The sequence below is a fragment of the Anthonomus grandis genome, chromosome 19, assembly GCF_022605725.1.
Source record: "Anthonomus grandis grandis chromosome 19, icAntGran1.3, whole genome shotgun sequence".
Taxonomy (NCBI): domain Eukaryota; kingdom Metazoa; phylum Arthropoda; class Insecta; order Coleoptera; family Curculionidae; genus Anthonomus; species Anthonomus grandis.
This window is the reverse complement of record NC_065564.1, coordinates 2981118-3003517: the sequence shown is the minus strand read 5'-3', so window position 1 is coordinate 3003517 and position 22400 is coordinate 2981118. Positions and strand designations below refer to the sequence as shown.

Below are 22400 nucleotides of genomic sequence, written 5' to 3'. Positions count from 1 at the left end.
CAATACAGTTCTGCACGCCTACATTAAAAAATTAATAAAATATCCGGGGTTTCGGAGCCATAAACCCTGAAACAAGAGAACACTTTCGACCGTTCGCAACTTTCCCAGAGTGCATGTGGCGGAACTTTTTTAATATTTTTGGGAGAACTCCGGACTCGGCAATCGACTGTATGGCTCCGGTTTTGTCGCAACGGCCAAGTTCAAGGCTTCCCAATTTTATTACTTCAAGTCGGAATCGTAATGTGAACGGGATCAGATGAAACCGACGTAAAGTTTCATTTTCCTTGGAAATTAAAAAAAGAGGGCTGTGGTGGCTATATAGCTACAAGCTTACCCTATCGGTCAACGTTTATTCTATTAATTTATCTTTAAGAGCCTGGAAGTTATCAAAGGTTTCCTAAACCTCCTTCCTTTTCCTGTAATCAAATTTTTAGTTTGAAACCTCGTTTCCTCGATCGCTTAATAATTTTAATAAACCAATACAACATTATCCCCATCGCTGCATAACCGTCGTTAAAATAATAATAAAACAACAAAAAAACAACAGTTGGCGCAGTCGCAAGCGAATAGTAAAACGGTCCAAAACGGCCCTTCGGAGCGAGAGCGTCGCGACGGCCGTCGTCGCATTTGCGGAACGGACGACGCCGATTCAACCACGCGGCGTCGTATACAAGAAAGAAACTTCGCGCGCTCCTTCGGAGTTTTTGCTATGTGAAACTTTCCATTTTCCGCGGGTTTTTGGGGGGCGGTTAAATGGACGAGTTCGACGGACCCGGAAGTAAATTTAATTTTCAGGACTATTTTGATGATAGAGCCACCGAGGGTTACGGGGACCCCAGTGTCGAGAACATGCTGTCTTCTGAGTATTATAATGGGTTCTTGGACGTTTTACAGGTTAGTTTTTACATTATTCAGGTCTGAACCATCACCAGCGAAAGCCAGAACAAACTCCACAGCGTAGTTTTATCAACTTTTTTTTTTACTTTATGACTCTATCGATTTCTTAGAGCGTTTGGTGCAATGTGCATTTTATGGCTCTTATTTTACTGCTTTAAGTGCCACCTTATCATGCGTTCTAATAAAACTAAAGTTTTCCTTCTAAATCTGTTTTTTCTCGAGACCCTTTACAACTCCTCGCAATTTTCCAGTCAATTTTGTTTCTCTGTGTCCAATTATCCAGAGGGAAACTTGAAGAGTTTTCAAGGAAAACTATATTTTATTACACGGGCGAATGCCTGAATTGCATGCCAGGGAAATTGGAATTTTGGTATGTTATATTTATCTTTCCAATCTATCCTGCATTAGCTCCGTTTCATCTTAAACTTGAATTAACAGGAAATAAGATTTATATCATTTTAAGTAGTTATCGAAGTTATGTATGTGATTTTGGAGCTGTGTAACTTTATTGCTATCGAATTTCTTCGGCAACCAGTTCTTTCCCGATCAAATTATCTTAAAGTGGCGCTGAGCTGAAGATTTTTCCGGAGCGAACATTTGTTTAAGAACTCATTCCCTAAGGTTCAATATTGTTTCATTAAAAGGCTGGAGGGATTTTGGGAAGTAAACTTATGTAAGTTGATAGCTACAATATTTACTCAGTAGCCACCCTTTATTGCGTCAATTTATTTGGTACTCCAGTTGAGATATCTAAGCTTTTTCTGGGGAGAATATTTGTTTAAGAACTCATCCCCCAAGATTGTAATATTTTACCATAAAAAGGAAAGAAGTTGAAAAATTTTGGTAACTAGAATTACTTAAGTTTAAGCTACAGTAGTTGCTCAGCCAGCACTCTTTACTGCATCAATTTATCTCCTAGCACAGTTGAGATACCAACTTTTTTTCAGACCGAATATTTGTTTGAAAACTCATGTCCTCGGTTAATCTGTATAATACTTTTAATGATGTCTTCCTTTTCAGGTCCACACGGAAACCAACGACCTCCACAAGACGGCCATAATAGAAATAAAAACTTATGGAGCAACCGTGCTGATGAACGCCTCCATAAACGCCACCACGGACACCTCCAACTTTCCTCCGGAGTTGTTTTATCGGCATACCATCTCCATGACGGCCGTCTATTGCGTGGCATACCTTATTGTATTCGCCGTCGGATTGGTGGGCAACTGTTTCGTCATAGCGGTGGTATTCCGCTCGCCACGGATGCGCACCGTCACCAATTTTTTCATCGTTAATTTGGCGGTGGCCGATATCCTGGTCATCGTGTTTTGTCTGCCTGCGACTCTGATGTCGAATATTTTCGTTCGTAAGTATTTAATATATAAGAAAAACACTTTTTTTAATAAGTTTTCCGAGGGTAGACACCCCATGGCGATAAATCCTTAAATAAATTAAGCCTTAAGATGCCTACGCATAACCAATTTGCATTTTATGCGAGGCGTGCTTTGCATAGCGATCGTACACGTGCGCTAAGTAAATTTCCAATCTGGAATTTTAGCTGAGATTTGTTATGGAATATCCAGTCACATACGGTCCATCTAACAACCGGTTGATTTACGAGGAGAAGTCATAAATCTGCCCAAGCCGGTATCGTTTTTCAGCTTTAACCATGTGGGGATGGCGTTGCATACTTATAAGTGCATTCTGTCTGACGGAAATTTATATAATATAGGGGTTTTACTGGATAAGGGTTGTCCTTGAACGCATCCACTGTTTTTCAGCAAAATTTTAGAGATAACATGCAAATTCTGGAAGGGAGAATGTTTTGATGTTAAACGGGGAGATGATTAATGACGGCTGGGCGAAACTGGGAAAAACGATAAAGGGTAACTTTCGGTTTTTAATTAAAATACTGTGGGGCATAAAAAATGATCGGAAATCGGCGGTTTCTCGAAGCTGTTTGATAAATCAGGACCCATATATTTACATTCCATTCTTTCGCTAACAAAGAAGCTGAACCAAGCATATTTATACACAAAAAATCATTATCCATATCCCCATAAATCGGATATTCAAAGATAGTGGTATTCAAAGAGCTCATAAATCTGTAAGCCACACGATAAAACCCTGGAAAGAAATTAACATTCATACCCCTAACAATAAACATAAATTCTGATATCTGGATTTTATGGCGACCTTAACTTTGTGTATCACACATTTTTCCGTTTATTGTTGCAAAAATTCGTGATTTTGAGAGATTGTTTTTGGGGCAGTGACCAGCTATTAATAATTTATTAGTTTTATAACTCTATTGGATAGTAAGGATAAAAGTAATTTGTTAATTTTCCTAGAGGACATAAAGAAAAACAACTGAAATGGATATAGTAGAGGTTCATTTTTTTTGGAAAAAATTTTCAAATATTGAAAAAAGTTTACAGAATAGCAAAGCAAAAAAATGGTAATAAAAAACCTTAATAATATGTTTGTCTAATATTAATAACAGCGGCACAAAAAAAATTTGAATTTATGTTTATTTATTTGAAATTTAACAGGGGTACCCCTTGAAAATTTCGTAGAAAAACGGTTTTTATTTTTTTTGGAAAAACTACGGATCTCAGGAAAAACTTATTTTAACAAAAGTTGTAGAACATCAAATGGAGTATCGTTTGCAAAAAGTTTTAAATTTTTACCTTTAAGCGTTTTTGAGAAGATTAAAAAAAAGTGATATTTATATTTTTTCAATTTACTCAAAATCTGTGAGAAAAATTAACATTTTTATTTTTGCGTTTTATTCTACATAAAAATGCCTAAAAGAAAGCTTAAATATATTTTTGTCCTAAGATGCATAATAAAGGAGCTATAAAGCTTTTTTTCAAAATTCAGTCATTTTTGGGTCCAAAAATTAGAAAAAATAAAAATTTTTGAAAAATCAAAAAAAATAAAGATTACAGGGAGATATAATAATAAAATAACAACAAAAAATCCTTATAACACATTTCTCTAATAATAATACCAACGCCACAAAAGAAATTTTAATTTGCATTTTATTTATTCGAAATTCTACTAGGGGTACCCCTTGAAAATTTCGTTGCAAAACAGTTTTTATTTTTTTTTAGAAAAACTACGGATCTCAGGAAAAAATTATTCAAACAAAAGTTGTAGAACTTCAAAAGGAGTATCATCTGCAAAAAGTTTTAAATTTTTAGCTTTGAGGGTTTTTGAGAAAATTTGGAAAAAGTAATTTTTATATTTTTTCAATTTTCTCAAAATCTGTGAAAAAAATTAATTATTTTATTTTTGCATTTTACTCTATATATAAATGCCTAGAAAAAAGCTAGAATACTTTTTTGTCGTAAGTTGCTTAGTAAAGGTGCTATAAAGAATTTTTGAAAATTCGGCCACTTTTAAAGCCAAAAACTAAAAAAATATTTTTTTTTCCAAAATTAAAAAAAAATTACTACGAGCTTGTTCACCAAAATAGCAACAAAAAACCCTTATAAAACATTTTTCTAAAATTCATAGCAACTTCACTAAAAATTTTCGAAACACTTACTACCTGTATTTGAAAACTCCCTGATCGATCAATATAATAATATTTATTTATTTTGACTTTCTTGTTTTTCTCTCTCATGATTCATCCAATAAAGAAAGAATTAGTCTGCTAAATAGTCTTTAATTAACTATACCATGCTTTCCAAAGAAGTATCGGACAAATATTTAACGGCAACCTTCTTCTTTTGGATGCTCACGTTAATTTTCTCCTTTTTAGTGGCAGTTTCGTCTTCACCCGCCAACTTACGCTTACCTTGCAGCTGAATCCTTTTAATCTGAACCTGAAACAAGAAAGAAATCATTAAATTAAACATTATAAGATATTTTAACATCTGCATTGCCTGTCTGGCAGTAACAGCAGGAGAATAATCGGCAAAAAATAACTTGGGCGGTTTCATGTTGTACCACACGGTGTCCCTAAGATCGGAATCGTCCTCCGAGAACGTTTTATCATTTTGAGTCCCTTCTACGTAGACGAAAGTCTTTTCTTCGTCCTCGACTATGTCGCCACAGTGGCATTCTCTTAGTAAATTATCCTCGTCGATGTTTGAGGGCATTTTTACGAGAATTTTGCGAAAATATGTCAATAAATGTCAAATGTTACCTGTCGGGGATAATAAAATGGTGGCAAATTATAGTATAGAGTTTTATGACTCAAAAATTTGGTTTTATAGTTGTTTTGCTTAAACTGGGTCACGGTTTTCTGTAAATCATTGGTGGATTTGTGCTCTTTTACATATTACTTGATTAATCAGATTTGAGAATATATGAAAATACTATCTGCTATAGTGTCAATGCATGTAAAATGGAAAACTCGAACCATCGTCAGGCGTTTATGAAATATCTATGGGGCCATATAGACGGGGCTTGAAAATACGAGGATTCTCGTCACGAAGTCTTTTGCAACACACTCTCCGGCAATTTCCTGAAGTAGACTGTAAAAAAGCAACGTTACAGGGCTGTGATAGGGTTATCGGTTATTTTACTGTATTTTCTTTATCCTAAATCCTTTTTGCCAGGTTTTTCTTTATCGATAGATGTCTACGTTTGATGCGTGATATTCTAATGATGTTTAGTGAGAAAAAATTTCAATTTCAGAAGAGTTTTCGAGGCCCTGAACTAATCCAGATAAAATCTCTCATTTCTCTTAGAAGTGAGATAATATTAATTAAAAAAAAAGTAGTAGCATCTGCTCCTAGTTTGCCCTAGTTTAAACGACCTAGTACTAAGATGTAATACCCCTAATTAGACACTTTTAGTGAGGCCAAAGTGAGTAAGTTTCCGGAGTGCATAAAAAGTTCTCCAGTCACCCTCAAAGTGAGAGGCAAAAAGTCAAACTTTCGTCCGAGATAGGAATCATGTATATTCACTTCGGCATAGAATTTTAGGCCCTTTAGGAAATAATTAATGATATTTTTAACTGGGTTAAGGTAACAATGACAGCCTCAAGTGGGTCTATGGTAAATGACTTTCCCGGTAATATGATTTGTTACGTAAGGGCGATTACTGGCTCTATTTAGGTTAACGATCCTTAATTTAATGTTATGCCGCGATGCACAAAGACATTCTTATATTTGCGCTGTTTAGTGCTTGAACTCCCAAATTGCGAGCGAGTTGACTCACGATCTCCATACAAACTTCAGTTTAAAGAAAATGAGATTTCACTTTCGCCAGCGTTTTTGGCAAATTGAAGTACGTATCCCCTCGTTTTGAGCAGTGAAAGTTTTGCATCCGCTGCAGTTTATTTAAGTCCTTACGTGAAAATGTACAGTTTTACTGATTAAAAAGTGCTTTTGTCTGTGTGTTCGGAATAAAAATTCCGCTGTTACACTCAAAACTTTGATATTTTTGCTTTTGCAAGCGTTTACATAATTCGATAAGATTCAGTGTTGGCTTCCAGCCAGAGTCACATTCTGGACCTGGAATCTATTAGAGAGTTTTTTCAGAAGGGATTTTTCACAAAACCTTGAATGTTAACTGGCCGGACCACCCTCCTTTTATTTCATATTTTTCTAAGGCCGAAATAATCGCAATTTCGGTCTAAAAATAAATCATCTTAGCCAACGGCCCTGGCTCGGCATCTTAATAAAATTACGAGGGACAGACATTAAAAGCCATTTTTCTAATTAAAGAAATAAAATATTGTGGCCTGATTTCATTGTTTTGTTTTTGTTCTAGAGAGAAAAGTTCCGCTCCGTGGGCGGTCCGTTATATTTTTAGAATCAGCCTTGGGTTTCCCCCATTAAGTGCCTCAAATTTTCTCTCCGAAGCATGCCCCTGATCTTCGCCCAGCATGGAAATTACAGCTTTTTTCCAGATTAATTTAAAAACTCTGTTCCCCAGTTAATCTTAATAATATTTCCACGTGTACAGTTTAAAAATTCCTGTCCTATCTGAATAATATTCAGGGGGCCCATGAATCAAGCTCCAACTTTAATGTATGACAGGATTTTATTTTACTTGAGAACCGTTCATTTATTAGAGGGTGCAGTAAACTGCGGGGCGAACGAATTCCTACCTCGCTTTTATACATCCGCACTAAAATTTTACGACTGAATGTAGAGGCACGTTGAGCTTTTTAAATTAACCCGGTGCCTTTATGCAGTTCCAAGAACCCCTGGTTTTTTTTGTTGTTGTTGCTTCTCAGTTTTTGGAGCTAACTGCATCCGAAATCTAGGAGAAATCGCCCCATGGTAGGCCTTAAAGGGCATGCTCCGTGGCCCCTAAGGGTAGTGACCCCATTACAAGACGGCGTAGAGGCCTAAAAACCAGGTGCATTGATTTGTATGCTGCTCTAGAAACGTGGTGTTTACGTAACAATAATAGAAATTATTTACCCGATGTTTTAACGGAGTTGCCGGATTTCTTTGTCACATTACCGATGACAAAACGCTTCAGTTAAGGCCGGGTAATGTATAAATATGGTGGCAGTCCATCGGGGCTTTACTGGCAATCGGATGCCCGATCCATAAAGGATTTATAACTCCGATTCCGAGCCTAATCCCACTCGAATGATATTTAAAACGTAATCGAGAAATAAAAATTGGGTTAAGGAAACAAACGGACGAATTAATTCCGGCCGCAAGAATGAAGGCTCCTATTGATTTATCAAATGCCAGACCTAATTTCTATAATTCAAATTAAATCAACTGGTAAATTAAGTTTGCTTTGCGGCTGAAAGTTATCCACCGGATCTTTATTCTGGGATCTGATTGAATATTCCGGTTGGAGTTTATTGATAATTTAATTATTAGGAGTCATCTCTAATTACAGGAATTCTTAAAGACATTTTGATTCTTATATAAGTTTTGTAAGACAAGATCCAAAAAAAGGAATCCCCAAGCAAATGAAATCTCGAACGGTAAATAAACGCTTAATAACTGGATGAAACAGTACCGGAATATGAAATATGGGCTGGCAGCTATACAGCTACACACAGCTACGGCTACGTCGGGTCAATGGCCCGACCTGACCCAGTTTATGCAACCTGCCGGGTCGTGCGGCGCTGGCGGATCGCGAGCCAGCTTTTCCGACCACCTTCCACTTGAAAATGCGGCCTATCAGCTGATTTAAACATCACGGCACCGAAGGAGTTCTTATTGGGTCAAATACACCTTACTGTTTTCATCGGGGCACTTTTAAATTTTTCCCCCTTAATTTGGGATAATTATTTGATCTAAAGATTCCATAGCTAGCGTTTCACAGAACTGATTTTTTAAGCGAACCCTGAGAGAGAATTTTCAAACTAAAGAGCTTCTGGCCCATGCTCACATAATAAAGAACTTTTTGAACAAAAATTTGCCAGCCTACTTAAGCTCACCACAAATATTTTTCTTTTAAGGTTTCAAATGAGTGATATTGTCAAGGAAAAGCGACATTCGTCATCCCCCTAATAAAAATGTATTAGCCTCAAATGAAATAAATTTTCTTTTCAATGTGCAGTGAACTTTCCGCACGAGAAATCTCGAGGAAAGTCAGCGAACTTTGCGCCCTTGTGAAATTTTATAAAAATTTAACCGAAAACCGATTGTTAATACGACGGCTCTTCAGATGATCTGAGACGATAATAAAAAAAGGTTTTCCCATATATTGTCCAATATTGCCAGGAGTTTTATGAGAAGGCATAAAGCCCAATATCGAGGCCTCTATTACATAGGTGTTACCTCATAATTTCTCGGCTAAAATCCTCAATACAATTGTCCATTAATCTCCGATACCGATTTTAGGCGGTCGAGGTTTTTCCTGTAGTGCCGCAATATCGCTTATATATTTATCATTTTAACCGTGACCCAACATCTGGAAAATAAATTTTCCAAATACTTGACTCGCCGATAACCCAAATCGAGCCGTCGGGTTATTAGAAAACAATATTTATTGAATATATCGAGGATTCTGGGGCGCATATAAGGACAACCATCAAGGTTCTTTTTAGGGACAATTTGGTACGGATTTCCATGTTTTAAAGCTGCATCTATGCTTTATCTATCGCCATAATACTCTTTCTTACCTGACTTAATCCTTAATTACCCAAACAATTTGAATCGAAATTAAATTTCACGTAGCGTTCAGTCATTCGTGCCGAATATCCTCAGCCCCCCGTTGGCGAATTTAATCTTTGACCTTGATCGTACATAAATCCTTCCGAAATGAAACAATTTGTCCAAGTCCTCCAGCCTTCATAAATAACCTGCGTCTTTCTTTTTTCTTTTTCCTCCTTGGTATCGTCGGCCAGCTGCCAAGATCCGCCATAAATCCTGTTCGCTTTTCCCTTTTAACTCATATTTGCTTAAGCGTCTGGCCGATGGCTGGATAAGTTTTCCAGGAAGAGAGTTTGATAGAGTTGCAACGCAAGCTGTCAACTACGGAAATTATATGGCAAAATAATGTGAAGTTTTATTCAGAGCGATCAGGGAAGTGAGTGTTCAAACTAAAAGTCACTTTGGAAAAAATGCTGTAACTTTAGACCCTTCTAAAAAAATTCGATGAAATAAAGACTAAACGTTCGTGGAATATTATATCAATACGTACTTAGCTTCACAGAGCTTCTTGGCCGCTCAGAAACGGTTAATTATTTTGAGTCAAAATAAACAGGAGCCATGAATTCTCAAACTAATATTACTTTGAGAAAACTGTTATAACTTTACACTCGCTTAAAAGAAATTGATGGAATAAAAACTGGCCGCCCAAAAAACTTCCTGGCTATCAGCTTAAGCGCTCTGTAAATCTGCTTGCGTCCCTTTTAACTAATATTTGCCCAAGAGTCTAGCCGTTGACTCAATATATTCTGGCCCCTAAGTGCTTCCTAATAGGTAGTGCGACGATTGAAGTTTGTTTTGGAAGAATTACTTCTTTGCAAAAGCTATTTCATGTAGTGTAAACTTTCAAAGGCACTTTCTTGAAGCGCGGGCCCTCCCCCGCTTTATGAAATGCAACAAAAGCTCGTTTCTCCCTTTTGCGGTATACTTGTCGAATTAATATTGCATAACTGCTATATTTGCGGGCCTTGACACAGTTTCTACACTGCCTTTGCAAAAATCGTCGTTTCAAATTCCGCCTTTTATTTAAACTAACAGAAATTTGCAGTTGTCTAGTATTTCATTTAAAAGTCGAGGTTTTTTTCGGCAGTATGCGACCTGCCTAATTAATCAGGCTGCAGTCTTTGAGGGTATAATTAAACCTCATCAATTATAGGCTGACGATCTGTAAATTTGAGGAAATTAGAGGGATGTAAATCCGATAATTGGGCATAAAAAAATCCAGTTGCATTCAGTGATGTCAGTCTAATAATATCCATAATGCACCCGGTAATGGTTGGCCTTGGCTCGGTTCGTTCTCCTTTTCACCTGGGCTGACCAGAGCAGGTCGGCGACCTACTTTCGAGCCTCGCGACGCCGCGATCGTATTTAGGCCGACGTGGGGAGCTCCCCCATCATCATCATCAACAACATCACGGAAAAGATTCACCGCCGTATGAACAAAACGACACGTAAATTGTACGTGCGTGATCCCCGGGATCAAACTCGATCCCGTAGACACGAAACGGGAAGTAAACGCTCTGATTTACGATGCACCCAACGTTCGAAGCTTAGAATACCTCAGAAATATCGGTCAGATTGACGAGAGGTGTGAATTATCAAATAGCATGTTCAACATGCTCTTGAGCTCATGTCTCTTTTCAAAAAATCATTTTGTCTAAATTAATCAAACGTACGGTATAGTGTGAAAGAGAGTACTTTCCATAATTGCGATTTAATCAAAAGCCCTTAAAATATATGAAATCTTTCGTAGTGAACTTATACCTTGACGTGGATCACGAGTTCTCAAACTGAAAAGCTTTTAGAAAAAAAGTATTAGTACTGAGCTTCTCTTTAAGCTAAAATGATGGAATAAGGAGTAATGGATAGAGTAAAGAAGCCCCTAAGCACCTGTCAGCTTCAAAAAATGCTTTTTTAACGCCCTAGTGGGCCAAACCCCAATTCACCCGAACCAGGAAGGCGAGTCTTTAAACTAAAAAGGTCTGCCTGGAATATTTTTCATAACTCCAAGGCTTTTCCATATAAATTGATGAAATAAACAGTATCTAGTAAACGGATGTTGTGGTTACCAAACTGACGTTAATAAGCATTTTTAATTCAAAAGTAGCAGCTTATGTCGGCCGCATGCTTTCCATAAAGGCATTTTATAGTGAAAACAATAAAAGCGACTGCATTTTACTAGTCGGAGCGTACAGCGTCATAAAATACGAGGAACGAAATGAAGTGGAATAGTTTTTGGGGCTATCAGCTTTATCGTTTACCAGTTTAGTTACTTTTTGTGCAATTACTGCATGCTCTGTTTTTGAAGGTGGTAGACAATGGTACAGTGAAAACATCTTGTCGGACTTGCATTGTCTTATTTATTTATTGTAACACCTATTTATTGTAACACGACGTTTCGGTTGGTAAGTATCTCCAACCGTTATCAAGTGTAAACTGAAAGCAAACTACTATTCTATAGGCTTATATACTAGATGTGTGCAGCGATATGGAAGGGGAGGGAAGGGAGTGTTACAATAAATAAATAAGACAATGCAAGTCCGACAAGATGTTTTTACTGCATGCTCGTCCGGACACTGGTTCAAGCAAATTAAGGCCTTAGCCACGGTTGCCCTTGAAATTGGCCCAATTTCTAGGTCACATAAATTCGGTGATCTATAGCCAAAGTATTTGGGGCATCGAATGACCTACGCTCCAGCTCAGGACCGCATTTCCGATTTCAGATTGACGGCGGCGGAGCCCTGTCTAAGTCGGAAATGGATGTTTTGCTCTAATAGGGACTTTATTATGCTCCCGAAGTAAAATACTTGCTAATAATTTCCAAATGTTGCAGCTGCATTCCGGAGGTTTTTGTTATAATAATGTTTCGAATATTATGGGAAACTGGGTCAAACTAACCCTGTTTAGCCAAATAATTTTCCGAAAGTTTTTGGCGAAGGTATTTTACTTTATCTCACAGGAAATTTCCATACGTAATTTAGGCCCTTCAGCCCCTTAGGGCCTAATAAACATCACAGGAGGGCTCAACTTAAGCGGGCATAATAATATTTACAGTTTCGCGACGCAGAAGGATGGAATATTCCAAATTCCTTAAGTTAATTAGCTCCTAATAACTAAAAGTCGTTGCCGCTTAAATTTTCTCTCGTCGATTATCTTTATTCCGCACATTCTTCAAATTGATAATCTAATTTTAGTTTATTCACTCGAAACTTGTTATGACGGTCGTTTAAGCACATTTATTACGCTAATAAATAAAAAGGAAGCAATCTCCGTTACATCACAGTGCTCCTCTAAAATATCCATTATGGATCTCCTTATAGATATCGCCTGGGATAATAATAATCTCATGATGCGATATCGATCATAGATTTTCCTAATCTGTTCTCCCTGAGAAGGCTGGATATGACGCTCCATACTCTCGACCTTTACCAGAAAATTTGGGTCACATATTTTTCACATTAGCCCCAATAAATATTGTAATTCGACCCTGATTTGTCAGAATAACTAGTGCTTCTTACTAGTCAGTGAATATTCCATATGTTTATCTTAAATTACTTCGTCTCCCTAGATAATGTGAGTGAAACTGTTTACTGTTAACGTTCAGCCCATAAAAACGATAACCATTCCAAATATTATCCAGGAAAATCTCCGGCAAACGATAGCAGAATATTAATTTTAATGGCCGACGACGACGACGTGACAAATCGTAGCCGAAGCGATTTGCCGCAATCCAAATAATAGTTTTATGAATTATCGACCTAATGGGGTAGTAGGATTCCGCATTTCCGCACAATGCCAAGGATAGGTCAGTTGCAGTGTGCATCTGGCACGAGATAAACGCATTTCACGCCGGATAAATCCATATGAATGAATAATGGACCTCTCGGGGCTTTTTTACTTAATTTACGACCCTCGATAACTAGAGTGTAATTGATTGACAGGAGTATAAAGTATGCCCAAGAACAACCAGAAACTGTTTGTGTGTTTATCCTAAGAACGCTTTAACGCTTAATTACTTAATTTACGACCTTGTATAGTTAGAGGGACATTAATTGATACTTTGATCAGCAGGTACACAAGGTATGCTAAAGATCAACCAGAAACTACTCTCCTCGTCTGTTTACCTCAAAAACGCTCCGATTTTTATCACTTTCTCCGGATCAGTTTGAAACTTCATGCCCCTGGTTAATCTAAATAATTTAATCCGACTGTAAAGGCTTTAAGTGCTTCTCAGGGTTCTTAAACCACCCATTAACGTCCTAATTGAATTCCTCGCCTCCCCAATGGTCTGGAGAGTCTCAAAAAAGCGACGTCAAGGTGAAGTTTTTCAGTTTGATGGCGGGTTAACAGATTAAGCGGAAGTGCGAGTGCCCAACGGGGTGGCAGGGCAGTTAGCTAGTTAGCCCCGACCCAAATGTGCAATTTGGATCGGGACGAGTCATGTTGTCCGTTAAATCACCTATTCGCTTGTGTTTTGGAACGTCAGGAACGATAAGGGCTGCCAGACGGGGGAATCGAAACGAATTTAGGACGGTCACGGTTACTCGAGAAAAAAGATAACGAGAGAATACGCGGATTAATTTATTTTTTTTCATTTAGCTACAGATGGGTGGAGATTTTCTGGATTTAATATGCTCACATTACCGGGGATCCCTAGCTGCTAGTTATCCCCGAGCAAAGGACAACAAGAAACGACTTAATTACTCGCTCGACGTGCGGCAAATTTACATCCCGTCCCTCCTCACCATTGTCATTAGATTAATCGCCCTCTTTATTGCCCGTATAAGTTTTATGTTATTGTTTAAATTACATGTTGTTTCAGCTTGGATGCTCGGCTGGTGGATGTGCAAAACAGTGCCGTACATACAAGGCGTGTCTGTAGCCGCCTCCGTCTACAGCCTCGTGGCTGTCTCGTTGGACCGGTAAGTATTTACGACCATATTCATAAAATCCTCTTGCGCTTACCCGACGCCACAAAAAAAATGACTTCCCAAAAAAATGTACAATAACGACCGAAATCGGGTTAAGGTGACGCGGGTTTGGGCCATTCATGCCGCCCCCAGGTCACACATGATTATGACATGATCTACAACGACGATAATATAAAATCCGGCATCGCTGGCCATTTGGGATGCTTATAGTGGACACAAAGGGCCGCGTGCGATTTATTAATTTAATTGGGCGACTTTTTGTCTGTCCAAGGTTTAAATTGCTAGGGGTTTTGTTTGAGAATTAGTGGCTCCGCTTAATGTGCTATTTTTTAACACTGTATCCCAGATTTAGAGAATTTAAACGCTACAGCTACGTTGTTACGTAGCTGCAACATTGGACTATTATTTGCTTTTTGTTTCATCTTTTTATCTGAAGGTCTTCAGGAGATATATAAAATTGTTTTTTTAGTTTGAGAATTCATGTCTCGCCTGATGGGGGTACAATATTTTCCCACACTGTGTCCAGAGTTTTGAGAATTAAAAAGTGACTGCTACACAGTACGTAGCCACAACATTACACTATCATTTGCTTTTTATTTTACCATTTTACCCAAAAATATGTAAAAGTTACAAACGTTCTTGTAAAAAGACTCTTAATTTCAGAACTCGTGGCCTCGGTTAATTTGAACATAAAAAGGACCGATTTAAACTGCTGGCCTGCCCAAAAAAACTAACTTAATAAATTTTATCACTTCAGGGAATATTCGGTAAACCTTTTAGAATAAAACTGAACCAAAGGGTAGCAACCCTCTGAAAATGTATACCCCCTCGGAGGATATTACTAAAATCAAAAGTTTGTAACCCCAAAGTGACAAAGTGCGAAAGGGAAGCCCTAGAGGTGACTGGAAAAGTTGTTGGATTGACGACCCCTTATTTTGTCAACGGCGAAGGTAATTTAAATAAAAGTCGAAGTTGTAACTTGTGCTAATCCCTTCATATAACTCATAGAAGCCACTAAAAATATTCTCGTTTGAAACGTAAATCTATAACGAACACGTGGTTCTTCTACTCTAGTTATTAACCTTCTTATTAAGCGATTGAAAAAATAAATTAGAGCCAAGGCAAGAGAACCCTCCCATATTAGAAGCGAGTAAAGATTTATGTCTGGTTGGTCATGTGAGGGTTGAATAAATAAATAACCGGGTGCTGGTTTTACTATAAAAGAACGTTACGGTTATCTGTGTAATATTGTGTGGTTTACCAGTAAGTTACCATAGAAGAATCTGAAGAGCAGAAGAAAAATGTTAAAAGTAGTAAGTATTATTTTTGTGTAGCTTTGAATTAGTTTAGAATTAAGAGTCTCATATTTTAAAAAGTACTAAAGGTAAAAATATGACATAAGTTGCTTTAGGTTAAGAAAAGAGGGTTTTATAAATGATGTTAAGGGTGTTAGGATATTTAGGGCAAAATTTTCAAGTTTTCTCGCCCAGAAGTTTAGTTTTCCAATGCAACTCAATTAAAAGCTGTTTTTTTATCAACCGATAATTGAAATTTCAATTTTTTTTAAACTAGGTTGTCTAATTTTACTAATTTTAAATTGCCCTAAGACCATTATATTTTGCAAAAAAAAATTTAATGTTTTTTTGCTAAAAAATTGATAGGGATATGCCTGTGGAAATTTAAAAAAAAATCGATTTTATTTTTTTACGAAAAATCTAAAATTGCTGGAGCATTATGTTTTATATAAAAGTTATGTGTATTAATAAAAGGTATTTTTAGATTTTAAAAATATTATTCTATCTATCGTAGATATTGAGAAAATAGCAAGAAACTTAAAATCAAAAAAGTCAATTTTCTCAAAAATTATTGAAAAATTTAAAATTTTTATTTTTGCAACGAATAACTCGTCAAATGATCAACAAAAAAGTTTAATATAATTTTTTCAAAACACAAACAGCAAGTGACCTATTCATTTTTTTTAATTTCCAAAGAAATTTTTCACCAAAAAACTCAAAAATCCAAAAACTCACCAAAATCGAAAATTTTTTTTTCTACATATAGCCCATAAAAAAAGCAACAAAAAACTATTATAACGAAAATCTCAATTTTCCATAAAAAGCTGTACTATTAAAATTAAAGAAAAAAAACGTTCTTTTTCAGATATTGTTCGCCAGTTTATTGTACTTTGCCTATGCAGCTCCAGCTCCAGGCCTGGTGGCAACCACCCACGTGGTACACCACCCCATAGTGCACCACCCCATCGTGCACCACCCTATCGTCGCACACCCCGTCGTTAAGGCCGTACCCGTCGTCCATCAGCCCGTCATCCCGGTGGTACCAGTAGTGAAAACCGTTCATCCTGTTATCGTCCATTAGGGGGAAAATATTTATAAAATACACAATTTTTATTACGGTTCACAAGAGTTTTATTCTTAAGTTGTTCATACAAGAACCAGTTATTAAATTCATACACTTTTCAAGGTTCCAACCAGTTAACAATGTCCGCATTACATACTAAAAAATAAATAAATAATTTAAATTCTCTTAAATTTTAAGGAATTATTTAGTGTTTCTGCTCCTTATTGGCCTCCTCAGGCTTCTTTTCCACCAAAACCACTTTGTTCTTGGGCTCAGCATGGGCCACAGGGTGGTTCATCACCTTGGCACTATGCGAGGTAGTGATATGAGGGTGGTTCATCATCCTGCTGTGGTGTGTAGTGGATGCTTCATGAGTGGTAGCTTCTTTGAGCTTAGCAGACTTGTCTTCCTGCTTGGGTTCCTCCTTGACAGGCTTGGGCTCTTCCTTGATGGGTTTGGATTCTTCTGAGGCCTTCTGAGGTGCCGACGGGTGCAAAGGGGTGGACTTTACAGCCTCAGAAGTGTCTTCTTTATGGGTTGCTGGGGGTTTGGGAGCTACTGAGGCTGATAGGGCGCAGGCCAAAGCTAATAGGGCAACCTGGAGGAGTTTTTTTAATTATATGTATTAAGATGTTTATTATGAAAGTTTCTTACCAGTTTTAGCATCATTGTACTATAGTTTATTTCACTGCAAGGGAATTGTTTGATTATTTTACGGAATCCCGGGGAATTATATATAGTAAGAAACGCCACCCCTCTTACGCGATTTTAATGCGTGTACTTGCCTTGAGTTTTATTGTTATTTAAAGGTTTTCTTAGCAAAAAAATGTTATAAAATAGAACATGTGATTAATCTAAATGGTTCGTTTCATTGAATTTTCCGCTCAAGTAGTTGCGGTTAACGAAATTTGTTGGAGTGTAGAAGAGTTGATTGGTTAATATCTCCGAAACCACTCATGGGAAAAATATGAGATGAATTGCGATAGAGTAAGTGCTCTACAAATTTTTAGAGGGTGTGAGAAGCTTCAAGTGAAGTTCCCACTAAAACTCACTTATCTCAAAAGCCTTTGAACATAAAAATATGAAATAAAAACTTTTAGATTGAAAAAATTTTAATTGCTCTAGAAACGGTGTGAATGCTTCGGTCAGGTTTGTGCGGAAGAAATGTATTATGCCCTGCTAAAGCGACACCCACCGGTTCTGTTGGCATTGGCAATGGCAAAGACATGTTGATTTAAAAGGACCATCGTATATTTCGATCATATACTCGTTAAAAATAAAAAAGTATTACGAGCGAAGGTCGATCTTGGGCGCGTCCAAGACGTACGCGGAAGATCAACTTTTCGTTGACATTTCGGGTTCGGTATAAATTCGGAGGGCAGCGCTCGTAAAAGACATAACTTAACAATAGTTTGTGAAGTGATCACCGGATCTACCCCAAGCAACAACATGTACAAATTCGTAAGTATTCCTTAATTAATAAACTAAGCGACGATGACTCCTTAAATCCCCAATAGTTGGTACTCGCAGCCACTTTGGCCTACGCTTCAGCGGGACTAATCGCTCCCCACGCCATCGTGCAACCGGAAATCGTCCATAAGAGTATCCAGGCCCAAACCCTGGTGGACCCACCGAAAGTTAAAACCATCATCGAAGTCGCCCCAGTTGTACATGCCGCCCCAATCGTCCATCACGCCCAACCACTCCTGAAAGCCGTCCCGGTAGCCATCTCCGCTCCAGAAGTACACAAAACCGTTCAGGCTACTTCCATTGTACATTCCGCCCCAGCCGTACACACTGAAACCATCGTACCGGCTGTAGTTAAGGCCGCCCCCGTAGTACACCATGAAGCCGTAGTGCCAGTAGTAAAAGCCGCCCCTGTTGTCCACCACGAAGCTGTCGTACCAGTAGTGAAAGCCGCCCCAGTAGTCGTGGCTGCCCCCGAAGTACGTAAGACTGTCCAGGCCACCTCCATCGTCCATTCTGCCCCAGCTGTACACACTGAAACCGTCGTACCGGCTGTAGTTAAGGCCGCCCCCGTAGTACACCACGAAGCTGTCGTGCCAGTAGTTAAAGCCGCCCCCGTGGTCGTAGCCGCCCCAGAGCTTCGCAAGACTGTGCACGCCGCCTCTATCGTACATGCCGCCCCCGTGGTGCACCACCAAGCTATCGCCGCCCCCGTGTTGTTTAAGTCTGTACATTCCGCACCCCTCGTACATGTTTATTGAGCCCTGTGATTGTTAGCTGTATATAATTAATAAATATGTAATTTATGAAATCTGTTATCTACTTATCACCCAGAGTCGAGAGTTTTTGCAGTGAAGTTTTTGGCTTTTTCCAGGCTGTTGAAGCTAGAACTCAACTACGTGGAAGAGATTAATTAAAGGGATGTAGGACATATAAAGGTAATTCAGGGAAGTTACATCGTTGGATTCCCGCTAGTATAGGATACCTGCTGTAGTGACAAACTTTGTTAAAACTCTTGTACCGCATGTGCAAGAAGACATTTTCGCCCCGATTTCCCCAATTTTACCCTTCTCGCATTGAGTATAAGCGAGTTTTCCTAAAGTTAATACACTTCGATGGGGCATACATAAAATATTAAAGAGGCAATCCTTTGAATTTCGAGAGCGACGAGGTCGCCCTGAAAAATACAAAAGACCCTGAACTAGATCTTTGGAAATATGCCGTTAAAACGGGATAATTCTCTGTTTATTTTTCCCGGTGGAAAGTATGCGGATCCTAAATTAAATCGAACCTTTTTTAACTAGACTAATTTATTGTACCCTCCCGGAAAATAAGTCTTTTTAGCCTTGCTGCTGTCCGCGTGGCTCTTATTTATGTTTCGAATTACGTTAGTTCCGAAGCAGGAACGCAGATAAGGTCTTACAGTGGCTGTGCCGAAGATGGAAATTTAAATAATAGTGAAATAGTCGAGGGTCAAGCGCACCGGACAGCGAGGAGAAATGTGTTTACCGAAGGGGATTTACTATCAACGTATTGTCACCTTGACTCAGATTGTCGTAACCGCATCTGTTCTGGTTCGCTTGTGTCGTTTTAAAACAAGTTCTTGGGTTACAGTCACCATTTGCGCAGCCCTTGAACTTCGACTGAAGTCCTAACGGCCTCCCTAATCTTGATCTCATCATAATTTTAATTGAATTTCCTCCTCAAACTCCGACTCGTTATAATGTATAAGCTGTCGCGGATTATTAGCCGAATTTGTATTTTGAAACGTCCCGGGCTTTTCTATTATTTGACTCGTCCAGGATCTAGGCCAGTGGGTCGCGAATTCTTCTAATCCGATTTCCGCACAAAACATCCCGAAATATAAAAGAAAAGATTTTTAATAAAGCGAGTTTCGCGAGACTTTTCGACCGGTTGAAAATTAAATCGAATATTAAAGGTTTTTTAGTCGTCAGTTACAGCATTTCCAAGAAAATTAATAAACGACTTATAGGGCTGAAAAGCCTCATGTTTGCTTGTTAAAATGAGATATCATAGTCTCACCTAGCTGCTACACAAGAGCAGCAATATTAATTTGAATGTAATAAAAATTTGTTTGGAAACTCTGCGCCCTGATCGCTTTGAATAATAATTTTAATATTTTCTAATGTTTCTTTCAGGTTCTTAGCGATCTGGTGGCCCCTAAAATGCCAAATAACGAAAAAACGTGCCCGACTGATGATCATGCTAATCTGGTGCGTCGCCTTGACCATCACCATCCCGTGGGCGCTCTTCTTCGACCTGGTGCTCATCTACAGCGACGCCCCGGACGTAGAACTGTGCGTAGAAGTCTGGCCCGAGCCTTTGAACGGCTCCTTCTACTTCCTCTCCGCCAATTTGATCTTCTGCTACATCCTGCCTATGATTTTGATCACCATGTGCTACGTACTGATCTACATCAAGGTGTGGAAGCGTAACATCCCGACCGACACCAAGGACGCTCAAATGGAACGGATGCAACAGAAGTCCAAAGTCAAAGTGGTGAAGATGTTGGTCGCGGTGGTGATCCTGTTCGTGATCTCTTGGTTGCCCCTCTATGCCATTTTCACTCGCATCAAACTCGGGGGAGATATCGAACCGTGGGAGGAGGAGATCTTGCCGATCGCCACCCCGATAGCTCAATGGCTGGGTGCCTCCAACTCCTGCATCAATCCCATCTTGTACGCCTTCTTCAACAAAAAGTACCGCAAAGGGTTCGTCGCGATCATTAAGAGTCGCAAATGTTGCGGCAGGCTCAGGTATTACGAGACGGTCGCCATGATGTCCTCCTCGACCAGCATGCGTAAATCCTCCCACTTTTACAACAATAACTCGTCCAAGAAATCACCACCGAATCCGGACAACCACGCAGTTTCTTACATCTCGAACAACACCGGGGTCTAAGGCTCTGGAAATGAGCCTTAGAAGCATTAATAAGGCCACCCCACGAATTTTTCTTGGTAAAATCAGGTTTACCCCGCTTGTAACGGAGACCTTGGACTGAGATTTAGGTAATAGTAGAGGTTGTATTTATAATAGGGTTTAGGGTATAGTCACTGATAAACGTCTGCGGTTTTGTTTTTTTTTTATTTAATTTTAAATGCAAAAGAGACAAATTTGAAAACCTCTGATTTCAATGGCCGTTATTTTGAATTTTTACTGTGCGCCATTTTAGTACGCACGTTGGCTGAAATCGAGCCACCAGAGGGCAGATGGAATGAATCGAACGTCACATCATCTATTGATTTTTATGTTATGTATTTGGGATGCCTTGAAGTTTTCTTGTTTAGACTCTAGAGGGCCAGTTTATGGCAAAAGGTGTATTGATTTAAATGTTATGTATGCGAAATGCCTTGAAATTGGCCTCTAGATGGCGTAAGCTGTGGCTTAATGAAGGTTTCTATTGTTGGCCCTTAAATTCCTGAAACTGTCTCAAGAGGCATTTAAAAAAAAGGATAAAACCCAGACTTAAGAAAGGTATTGTATTGTGATCGTACTCACAAATTGAATAAAATATGGCAGAAACAGAGAACATATTTTTAAAAATACATATTACGAAGAGAATATAGCTTTTTGAAAGTTGAGCTTTTACAAAAAGAGTAAAGAAAAAATGATTAATCTATTGTGTATTTTGTATTTGTTAAATAAAAATTATCTCACGTCTGTATTATCTTAGATGACCTTCGCATCACCTAAGCGTGTCTTAAGATTATATTTTTTTATGAAAAGGTTATTTTAGTACGTTATAAAGCGCTTATTCCACCACTGTTAAAGAAACGTAGTTACACACTGAAATCTATATTTGTACGACGATCCTTTTTGGGTTTAAAGTTTAGTTTCCAGTTTGATGTTAGATATCCGTAGTATAAAACAACTTTGTGAGAAAGCTTTTAAGAGTAAATCGCTGCCAACGACTCTATAATATATCAGATGTATAGCTTGGATAGTAACAACCGCTATATAACACATAGTTTTATCAGAGTTTAAACGTATTTTTGAGTACAATAAACAATTTTAGCGTAGGGTCGCCATCTTAGGGTTAAAATTACATTTATTTATAGGTAATTGTGGCATAGCATAGTAATTGTCTGGCCCCAGAGGCCTCTTGTCATAATAATACAATAATAGACTTTAAAATATAATCAGAGAATAATGTAGCAACTGATTAGCGTAAGAATAGGACGTCGACAATCAACTTGATTAGTTCAAATCCGGCTCAAAGGACCAGTGATTTGCCCCCTTTTCAACCAGATAGGAGCAAAGGATTGAATCTTATCAAGAATACCTATTGTGGGTACCATTGTTTCTCTAAATTTTCAAGAACGTCCTATGGAAAACCAACGAAGCAACCACCTTAGAAATTTAACATTTTACGCAGTAGAGCTTACAATAAATAGTGTTTTTAAACAGGGTTCTAAGTAATTATTTGTAAATAATAATGGTAATAACATTGTTTAGGGTAAGGCCATAAGAAACTTGTTGTGTAAGCATTTTTTAACCGCCTAAAAAGCCGGTCAGCTTACCAAATTAACGTAAGTTATATGAACTAAGGAATTAAATAAAATTATGTCCGATCCAGTAGGATCCGATCAAATTTGTCAATAGGTATTAAGTAATAAATGTATGAATGTGAAATCGTGTT

At 38.2% G+C, this 22400-nt stretch overlaps 4 protein-coding genes and 1 long non-coding RNA gene across 5 annotated transcripts; 3 read left to right on the top strand and 2 right to left on the bottom strand.

The window, feature by feature from the left end:
• Positions 1-621: 621 nt before the first annotated feature.
• On the top strand, positions 622-22381 carry LOC126747597 (neuropeptide SIFamide receptor-like). Its single transcript, XM_050456330.1, has 4 exons — positions 622-894; positions 1918-2263; positions 13807-13906; positions 19900-22381. Exons 1-4 carry the CDS (start codon positions 754-756, stop codon positions 20660-20662), a joined length of 1350 nt encoding a protein of 449 aa, XP_050312287.1. The 5' UTR covers positions 622-753; the 3' UTR covers positions 20663-22381.
• Positions 4555-5070, bottom strand: LOC126747609 (uncharacterized). Its single transcript, XM_050456344.1, has 2 exons — positions 4791-5070; positions 4555-4730 (listed from the first exon to the last, which is right to left on the bottom strand). Exons 1-2 carry the CDS (start codon positions 5004-5006, stop codon positions 4578-4580), a joined length of 369 nt encoding a protein of 122 aa, XP_050312301.1. The 5' UTR covers positions 5007-5070; the 3' UTR covers positions 4555-4577.
• Positions 15080-16464, top strand: LOC126747610 (uncharacterized). The gene is made up of 2 exons (XR_007664292.1): positions 15080-15228; positions 16076-16464. It is a non-coding gene; the product is annotated as an uncharacterized LOC126747610 (long non-coding RNA).
• LOC126747608 (uncharacterized) lies at positions 16318-17083 on the bottom strand. The gene is made up of 2 exons (XM_050456343.1): positions 16928-17083; positions 16318-16871 (listed from the first exon to the last, which is right to left on the bottom strand). Exons 1-2 carry the CDS (start codon positions 16940-16942, stop codon positions 16479-16481), a joined length of 408 nt encoding a protein of 135 aa, XP_050312300.1. The 5' UTR covers positions 16943-17083; the 3' UTR covers positions 16318-16478.
• Positions 17583-18551, top strand: LOC126747604 (uncharacterized). Its single transcript, XM_050456340.1, has 2 exons — positions 17583-17734; positions 17791-18551. The coding sequence occupies exons 1-2, from the start codon at positions 17723-17725 to the stop codon at positions 18499-18501; spliced, it is 723 nt and encodes a 240-aa protein (XP_050312297.1). The 5' UTR covers positions 17583-17722; the 3' UTR covers positions 18502-18551.
• Positions 22382-22400: the final 19 nt, after the last annotated feature.

Excerpts from the sequence above, each read along its gene's own strand:
- LOC126747597 (XM_050456330.1), top strand. The coding sequence starts at position 754 with ATGGACGAGTTCGACGGACCCGGAAGTAAATTTAATTTTCAGGACTAT. Across the intron at positions 895-1,917 it reads GGTTCTTGGACGTTTTACAG|GTCCACACGGAAACCAACGA; the intron begins GTTAGTTTTTAC and ends CTTCCTTTTCAG. Across the intron at positions 2,264-13,806 it reads GATGTCGAATATTTTCGTTC|CTTGGATGCTCGGCTGGTGG; the intron begins GTAAGTATTTAA and ends ATGTTGTTTCAG.
- LOC126747609 (XM_050456344.1), bottom strand. The coding sequence starts at position 5,006 with ATGCCCTCAAACATCGACGAGGATAATTTACTAAGAGAATGCCACTGT. Across the intron at positions 4,731-4,790 it reads CTGCTGTTACTGCCAGACAG|GTTCAGATTAAAAGGATTCA; the intron begins GCAATGCAGATG and ends TTCTTGTTTCAG.